The sequence below is a fragment of the Eucalyptus grandis genome, chromosome 6 (assembly GCF_016545825.1).
Source record: "Eucalyptus grandis isolate ANBG69807.140 chromosome 6, ASM1654582v1, whole genome shotgun sequence".
Classification (NCBI taxonomy): domain Eukaryota; kingdom Viridiplantae; phylum Streptophyta; class Magnoliopsida; order Myrtales; family Myrtaceae; genus Eucalyptus; species Eucalyptus grandis.
Window position 1 is genome coordinate 37136545 of NC_052617.1, and position 10199 is coordinate 37146743.

General features: G+C 38.1%; 1 protein-coding gene across 1 annotated transcript; it reads left to right on the forward strand.

Annotated features, from left to right (window-relative positions):
- LOC104451948 (expansin-A22) lies at nucleotides 1-879 on the forward strand. Its single transcript, XM_010066493.2, has 2 exons — nucleotides 1-88; nucleotides 257-879. Exons 1-2 carry the CDS (start codon nucleotides 1-3, stop codon nucleotides 877-879), a joined length of 711 nt encoding a protein of 236 aa, XP_010064795.1.
- Nucleotides 880-10199: the final 9320 nt, after the last annotated feature.

Here is a 10199-nt window from a genome sequence, read left to right on the forward strand (position 1 = left end):
ATGGCCACGGTAGTGTCTGCCATAGACAGTGATTGGTACGATGCGCATGCGACTTGTTACGGCGACATGGGCGGCGGAGAAACCATGCGTAAGTAAAAATCTCTAGGCAAGGAGAAAGTAGGAAGAGCCTTGCCCTAGCCTTATCATCCTTTCTTGTGCTACTTTGCGCGAGGACATATGTACAGATGGATAATGAGGCTACTTCATTTCGCTAATGTTTGTTGATCTGTTCCTCGTTCGTGGTCATCACATGCAGAGGGAGCTTGTGGATATGGAGATCTTTTCAAACAAGGATATGGACTAAAGACCGCAGCACTGAGTACGGCCCTTTTCAATGATGGACTTACCTGTGGCGCTTGTTTCGAGATCTATTGTCACAACGACCCGCAGTGGTGCATTCCGAATGCCGGTTCAATCAAAATCACTGCAACAAACTTCTGCCCTCCGAACTACACCCCAAATAAACCGGACGCCTGGTGCAATCCTCCGCAGAAGCACTTCGACCTTTCCGTGAAAATGTTCACGAAGCTTGCGGAGTACAGGGCCGGAATCATCCCCGTCCGCTATCGCCGCATCTCGTGTTCCAAGCATGGAGGAATCAAGTTCGAGATCAACGGGAACCCGTACTTTACCCTCGTGCTAATTTACAACGTGGGCGGCGCCGGGGACGTGAACGCCGTGAAGATCAAGGGCTCGAACACTCAATGGATCGCGATGAGTCGTAACTGGGGGCAAAATTGGCAGACCGGAACTGTCTTGACGGGGCAAAGCTTATCGTTTCAAGTCACCGTGAGTGACGGGAAGAAAGTAAAACTCAATAATGTGGCGCCTGCTGGGTGGCAATTTAGGCATACATACAACGGGAGAAACAATATCTAGTTCGGCCATTTTCATTCCAGTGCTTGCATTACGGTATTTAAATGAATCGATGCATTAATTCCGAGTTTAATTTTCCATTTGTAAGAGAGTTGTGCCATCCATCGTCTCCATTTTCACTTTCCATTGTCTGTTTGTAATTCCTACTGGCATTCAAACAAGTTCAGTTCGATTTCGATTAATATATTATTCAAAAGTTCATGAAGTTTCCATGTTTTTTTAAAGTCACGCATTAATGAAAAATTGTCCGAGATTATATGTTTTCCACCATTATCATTATTATCATCATACGAGGCTTATGATTGAAAAAAGAACGATCTCATGATTAGTATGATTGGACAAGGAAAATCTACACGTACTCAATTTTTACCCTTTAGCTGGTAAAGCTAATTTTTTTAAGTCGAGATGCCCCACCGTGATATGAGATGGGCTCAGACTGCCAGCATCGTTAAATTGTACTCGTTCTCTTGAATATGTTACAAAGTATGAACAACCCACGGTTTGGCCGGTGATTTCTCCTAGTTTCACCCGTGAATTACTTGCTTGTAGGAGATGTAGTAGTTTAGGTAGACATTCATATGCAAATAATTGTCCATAGAGGGTTTATATAGCCGAGAAAAGCAAAATAAAAGGAAAAGGGAAAGGGTTTAGTACCGATTACGTCGGTTAAGTCCTCTTGGTTTCATATTTATGCAATTTGGTCCTCCGACTTTTCTTTGTGTAATCAAGTTTTCTAACTTCTTGGGTATATGCAACTTTGTCCTCTTTAAGTTTTACTTTGCGCGATCAAATTCTGTAACTCCCTTGATATACGCACTCTACCGTCTTGTTTACGCACTGTGATTAACAATGTCAACTCAAGATTTCTTTTTTTTTTCTTGCTTTTCCCGTTTGGATTTTGCCTATTTGGCGACAAATTAGCATCTCATGTCATTTTCTATTTCATGAACATGCCTTGCTTAGACTGGTTGATTGAAGGATTTGATTGCGCAAATTCAAAGGGTTAGAGAATTTGATTGCACGTGATAAAACTTATAAGATCTAATTGCACAAATTATAAAAATCAGAAAACTTGATTGCATAAAGCAAAGTTTCGTTTCCGCAAGCAGCCTTGAGATCGTAACATGTGTACATTTGATTAATAACCACGGCAACATGCGCAGTACACAATTGACGATTGATACCGCCATCTGGGGAAATGAAACTTTCCGACCGTGATTGAGCCGCAATGAACCGTCTTATAAATCCTACATGTGCAGTACGTACATTAGCACTTGCACGATTTGATTGCCGGTTTCGTGATGTCTTAACACAGATTGTAGCTTCACGTGCGTGACGAGATGCAGCAAGCCGTCGCGCAAGAACGTGCGCCACAGAGCATGCAAGACGTGCTGTGTGAGGTGCCACTGCGTGCCGCTGGGAACCTACGGCAACAGGAGCGCGCGCCCGTGCTATGCCGAGCTCAGGGACCCACGGAAACAGACCCAAGTGCCCTTGAAATAGCAGCTCCCGACGTCTTTGTTCTTGGTTCTACCCAGTTTTGTTTTTGGTCGAATGCCCAGATTAATATACGTGATAGGTAATAATGGTGAGTTGAGTTCCCGCTGAGGTGGGAGTGCTTTTGTTTAAGTCTGAATTATCACCTCTTTGATTCATTATTCAGTCAATTAAAATTTGACAGTCCTATAAGTTCTTGTGCTGTACTCCATAGACCACTAATGCTCCTCTAGGTTTCAAAACATGTTAAAGATATATTCAAGAAATTCCCCTGATCTCCCTTGATTCTCCGTATCTGTCGTGAAAGTCCAAATATCTCATTTGAATTGTGCATATCTTTAATCGATTATAGTTGATGGGCTATTTACAAACTTGATAGGATGGCTATTTAAGATACCAAGATATTATAGCATCAACTATAATCGATTAAAGATATGCGCAATTCGAATGAGATATTTGCACTTTCATAACAGATAAGGAGGATCAAGGGAGATCAAGGGAATGGGTGCGGCTTAGCTGACCGTGTGACAGAGGAAGGACCGCTTCATCCTTTACTTTTTTTATAAAAAAATCTTTCTGAAAAAGAATTAGTAAGAATCCTACTAATAAAAAATTACAAGTAAAAAATGAACGATGAAAGTGATAATTTCTTATGTTTGTGCACATGAGACTCAAGGCCATCCTCGTAAAACCCTCCCAAATTCCAATAAAACCCAGACATCATTAATTATAAGTAAAAAATATTAACACATATTCAAAAGAAATAGTTAATGTCATTATATAGATGTATTAATTTTTTTTTTGGTCAGTCCTATTAAATTTAAAAGATGAAAAACGCTTGAAATATTGATTTTGCAATTAATAACAAAATCATTGTGCAATGAATTGGCTTCTCAGTCTTTTCGGCAAAATCAAATTGCAGGATTCTCCGGTGACCTAAAATTAAAATAAGTGATGTCGATTATGCATAAAATAAATGAAGTAAAGAAAAGAACAAAATAAGAATAATGAATCAGAAGAGAGGAAAATTTACCCTATTGATCCAAATCTCATAGATGAAGACATGTTGGGACCTAAAACATTATAAAAATCAATGTGAAGACCATCCTTTACGTTCACTATCGCCGTGTCTCGTGTTCCAAGCGAGGAGTAAAGTTCAAGATTAAAGTAAATCGGCTCTTTACCCTTGTGCTAGTCTATAACGTTAGCGGCGCCGGCAACATGAATGCCATGAAGACCAAGGGCTCGAACACCCAATGGATTACCATGACTTGTAACTGGGGGCAAAAATGGCAGACTGGAACTGTTTTGACGGGGCAAAGCTTGTCATTCCAAGTTACCTTGAGTGACGGGAGGATTGTTGAATTTGATAATGTGGCACCTGCTTGTTGGCAATTTGGGGGCACCCATATGACGGGGGAAAGAACTTCTAGCTCAACCATTTTCATTCCAGTGCTTGTATTAGGTCGCCTAAGGGATAGATGCGTTGATTTCAGTTTCATTTTTCCATTTGCTAAAGAGTTGTTCAATAAGTTGATTCCCAGTTAATGCCATCCATCGTCTCTTCTCAATTCCCATTGTCTGTTTTTAATTTCTACTGGCTTTCAAACGCTTTATTTCTATTTTGATTAGTTTATCATCGGAAAAGTTCATGACATATCCATATTTTTTCTACGTCATGCGTTAGTGAAAAAATTTGTCTTTTTTTTTTGTCAGTTCTACTCTATTCTTACTCTACAAGTTCATAACATATCCATATTTTTTCTACATCATGCGTTAGTGAAAACATTTGTCTTTTTTTTTTTTTTTGTCAGTCCTACTTTGTTCCTATTTTACACTCACTCTCAGATTTTTTTGCCTGCCTCTTGCAGGGCGTGGGAGTCGAAAGACACTTGAAACTTACGCATCCCCACCCCATCCCTCCATGAGAAGGTGGGAATTTGAACCCCCCACCTCCCCCTTCCATGTTGAAAGGGTGGCCATTAGGGCGAATCCCAGTAATTGTAAAAATATTTGTCTGAGATAATATTTTTCTCCTGTTATGATTGTTTATAATTAATATTACAATATCTCTATCTTGTCACGGCCATAATATCTCAAGTACTCTTCATTATTAAGTATACAAGAAGTACACAACTAACTCTCTCTCTCTCTCACACACACAAAACGAGTGTACTTCTTTATCGAAACACATGATGACATTATTGAAAATCAATCAGGTTGCTACCTAATGGATTGCTTGATAAAATTTGATCAATTCCAAGATAGAAATTGCTAAAAAATCCTAAATTTATTACAATTATGCTAATAAAGTCATAAATCTTTTTTTTCTTATCAATTTAGTCATAAACTTTTTGTCATTGTGGTTAGTTGGAAATAGTGGACGTGGATGCAGCTCAGTTGTCCTACGTGGTACCGACAGTGCTGCCATTGATAATTTTTGTAATTTTTTTTGTAATTTTTTTGTATTTTTCATCTTTTTCCTTCTTTCCCTATGGTCATTGGCAAGGGCTAACCTTGCCCGCTAAGTGAGGCTTGCTTCATAGGGGCGAGGTCACCTCATCGATATCTAGCGAGGCTCGGCAAAGATCCTCTCTGGCTTCTTCCTCATTTCTCAATTCCATTGAACCAAAGGACGACAAAGGCAACTTCAACCCCATGCCCTAAGCAACAGGTGAGGGTGAGGCCAACCCTCTAGTAAACATCGAACGAAATTTGAATACTGCTAAGAGCCTTGAGTGCTACATTAGGTGAATGTGAGGCTGACCCTCCCCAGTTGTCGTTAATGGCCAGTTGCAAACCTCGATAGTTGACAACCTTGGAGGAAGAAGGAAAAAAAAGAAGAAGAAAATAAAAAAAATTATTCACTTTAGTGTTGCCAGTATAATGTACGATGGCTGGCATCCATGTAAACAATTTCTGATTCAAATTGGTCAGATAAATTAGATTGACATAATTGCAAAAAGTTTAAGACTAAATTAACAAAAAAAAAATTATAAGTTTTTTTTTTTTTTTTGACACAATTGTAACAAGTTTATGAGTTTTTTAGTAATTTTCTCTAATTCTGAGCCTGTCTACTAATTTTAGCGTATTCGAAAGATGCGAACCAAAACTCAGTCGGGAGATTCAAGTATAAAATATTTGCACTTGATAATGTGAGGAATCTCATGTACTAAGTGCCCAATCCTCCACATGATCACGTTTTCATCTGTGTTGGGATTAACGGATCCCCAAAAACCGGATTCGACACTAAATCGAACCCCTAAAACGAATGCGGAAGACGAAGCCTGGGAAAATCACGTATCACCGATCCTAAAGCACACCACGGATTCGAGCGTACCTTGTTAGCCATAGATTAAACACCAATGCTGAAGTGAGGAAGAGAAATTGGCCCTATTCGATCGGATGACGACAATTCGCTTGGAAGGAAGACAAAGTCGCCTCTTTTTGCTTACTGTTCCTTGAGAGAGAGCGTTGAAAAGAGAGTGAGACGTACGTATGTTAATGCCAAAAGGTGCGTTCTCCCTCTCTCTCCTCCCTTTTATAAGACCCTCCATCCACGGGCCATATTCCTGTGGGCCGGGCTTTTAGGCCCAACATGGGTGGACGGGCCTTAAGCCCATCACTACTAAAACCATCATCTCCCACTCACATATGGTGGGCCGAACAGAATTCTCTTAACCTCTCTTCAACATTCATACCAGTGAATAATCCGTACGACCAGCATACTTTGAGAGCTCGTTACCATATATCTGTTAAGAATATATAGCAGCTCATAATGGGCATCACATCCTGAGTAGATTTAGTATGCAGTACCATAGATCGATTGATCACATTTATATCTCTCTTGATCTCTTTTAAACAATGATCTGAGAAAGAAACAAAGAAACACCACAACAAATCTCAACCTCGTAGGAATAAACAAAGACACCAGAATAACCCTAACAGACCTCATAATGATAGAAATTTTTTTAAAGACATCAAATGCTATTCTTGTGGTAAAAAATGTCATATTTCAAAATACTGTAGGATTAATAAAAAATTAAATGAACTCTCTCTTGATGACAATACTCTTAACCAGTTAAATAACATATTCATAGAAAATGGTGATACTTCTTCTGATGAACTTCTTGAGGAAGACGGTCTTCAGATTAATGAAATAGATTCCTCTTCTGATTCTATATATATATTGTATTCACAATTATGATTATCCCAAAGATAGTCATAATTGGTTAACCGGTGAATACAAAAACTACAATGTGATTATCCAAATTCGATCTTCCTCTTCCCTTCAAACTCTTAATTTCAGTTTAGCTTGCTTTTCTAGAAATGTCCAATTAGATCGAATCAACTTATGACCATTGGCAACATCCTAAGATAGCAAACACTAAATAGAAATCTTGAGAATAAGTAAGAGTCATGAGGGGACTAAAAAATTGATGAACTTTTTTCCTCAAGAGTCTCACACGACATAAAAGTTGAGATCAAACTTTTGCCACTCTTATTGGTCGTTTCATGCATACGTAGTATGAAATACGTATTACGGTATTAACTCATTTCCCATGGAGCGTATGTCTACACCTTTCAATACCGTACATATGATAATTCAGATATACCCAATGTCTAACTTGAGTTCACGTATCTACTCATTCACAAAATTCATCAGAACTCACATCTGGCATCATAGATAAATAAAGTAAAATATGTTGGGTATTTTACTTTTGGACATAGTAAGTATTATGTCATCATCTTAACACCCAGTTAAGGCGACATACGTATTTTAAGCTTGAGTTATCGATTATCACCTAGATAATAAACTTAAAAATAGTCTCATCTCTATTTATCACACAGTAAATAGAGGCGATTACCCGTGTGAGTGGGCTAATCTTATATCTGTCCGACATACTTTCTCAACTTAAAATAATACACTAAGCATTAAGATGCATAAAGATCAAACAAAGATACATAGGCATTAATGATGAATTTGTGCACTTCAGGAAAATTACAATCCAGTACTCACCTCTACGCAATCCTAGAGATTTTACATGGTCACAAAACACATCTCTAGGTTTTGGCTTTGTCATAGGATCTGCTACCATTCTATGCGTAACATGTACTGTAAGTTCACATCTTTTCGTGCAATCATATTCTTGACAAAATTATACTTGGTATCTATATGTTTGGTCTTGCCATGATATTTTGGATCTTTGGTGTACGCTTTTGCTGCTTGGCTATCACAATTAACCAATAATGAATATGCAGCATTTCAAATAACACCTAAATGATCCAATAATCTCTTAAGCCAAACATCTTCTTTTATTGCTGCTGATAATGCCACGAACTCAGTTTCTATCGTAGACAAGGCTATACACTTTTGTTTCTTACTGCTCCAACATATGGTGCAATTATTCGGTAATAAAACAAACCCAGAGGTAGATTTTCTTTCATCTAAATCTTCTCTCCAATCAGCATCAGAATAGCCTTTGAGTTGCAGATCCTTTCCATAATAACTCAACGTATAATCAGCAGTTCTTTTTAGATATCTTAGTATTCATTTAACGGCTTTCTAACGTGCTTGACCTGGGTTGGATTGGTATCTACTCACCATTCCAACTGCATAACATATGTCAGGTATTGTACACATCATAGCGTACATCAAGCTCCCAACAACACTAGCATAAGGAACATATTTCATTTGTTCCTTCTCTTGTGGAGTTCTTTGACACAATCTATGGCTCAATCCTTCACCTTTTGCAATAGGAGTGTCTATGGGTTTACAATCCCATATCATTCATCTCAATGTTGGAAGACAACCAACTCTTGACAGTATTGACAAGCTCCATATTGCTTTCGGCAATTAGTATATCATCAACATATAATGATATGATCACAAATTGATCTTAGGATCTTTTGATATATATATATACACAATGATCCTCATCTATCATTGTAAAATCATATGCCATTATGGCATTATGAAATCGTATATACCATTGTCTTGACGACTGCTTAAGGCCATATATCAACCTCAAAAGTCGACATACATTTTCTTCTTGGCCTTTCACTATGAAACTAGCATGTTGTTCCATATATGTTCCATCCTCTAATTCTCCATTGATGAAAGTAGTCTTTACATTTATTTGATGTAACTCAAGATCTATACTAGCAACTATTGCCAGAATTATGCGAATCGAGGTAAATCTCACTACAGGAGAAAATGTTTTTTCATAATCAATTCATTCATGTTGATTATACCCATTCGCCACAAGGCGAGCCTTATGCCTTTCTATTGAGCCATCAGCCTTTTGCTTTATTTTGAGAACCCACTTGTTCCCAATAGCTCTGCGTCCCTTTTGGAAGATCAACCAGTTCCCAGACTTGGTTTGATTTCATTGACTCCATTTCCTCTTTCATTGCATAAATCCATTTTTCCTTACTAGAGCAATTTAGAGCCTCATTAATATTTCTTGGCTCATCCTCATCTTGCGGAGCAATCATAAAAGTTTCCCCTTCAATGTCAAAACGTCGACGGAGAATACTTTGGCGACTTGTTCACCGTATGGGAGATTGTACACTTAGCACATCATTCCCCATAATGCTTCCACTAGGATTAGATAATGATGACATCGTCTCATCATATGGTTGTAATTGAGAATGAGTTGAATTCAATTTATCACTTCTCATATTACTCCCACTTGGACGAACTCTACTAATATTATTATCTTGATCCAAGGTTTCAAATAGGAAGTAATCTTCCCCTATTTCGCCCTTCTTAGGAAATTCATCCACTAAGGATGTGACATCCCGTGATTCAAATTTAGTTATACTCCCACTTTCCTGTTCATCTATGAACACATACCCTTTCGAGTGTTCGGAGTATCTCATTAAAATACTCTACTTTTCTTCGGGACCCAATTTCCCAAACTTGTAAGAGGACATATGAGTATATGCAGCATAACCTCATGGCTTAAGTAGACTTAAGTCCGGTTTTCTACCTGTCCATAACTCATATGGAGTGGAAGTAACTGATTTGGAAGGCACCCGGTTAAGTATATAAGCAGCAGTTAACAACGCATCACTCCAAAAAGTGATATGTAAGTTAGCATGCGCCATCATGGACCTAACCATTTCCAGTAGGGTTCTGTTTCTTCTCTCTACAACACCATTTTGTTGATGAGTATTTGGAATAGACAACGGTCTTTCTATTCCTTTTTCACCACATAATTTTCTAAACTCATCAGATAAATATTCTCGACCTCGATCGGATCTCAATGCTTTTATTTTCTTGTCTAATTGATTTTATACCATGTTCATAAACCTTTTGAAACAACTTAACGCCTCGGATTTATGAGAAATCAAATAGACATTTGAATCGAGTATAATCATCTATAAAAGTGATGAAATAAACAGCCCCATGCTTTCCTTTCACATTCATTGCACCACAGACGTCAGAATGGATTAAATGCAGAGGAAATTCAGCTCTTTTACCTTTTCCAAATGGTTTCCTTGTCGTTTTCCCTACTAGGCAATGCTCACATATGGGTAAATCGACTTTTTCAATGTTGCCCAACAAGCCCTCTTTGGCTAGTCTGTTCATACATTATTGGCTAATATGACCAAGTCTAGCATGCCACACATTCACATCATTATCATATGAAGTAGAAGACGTGAAACAAGAGAATAACAAACATTGACATCACCACAGTCAACATTTAGTATAATAAAATAATCCAGAAAGTGACCACAACCATAGTAGTTTGTATCCAAATATAAATCTACACCGCTATTACGGAAGTTCACACTAAAACCAAACTTAACCAACACTA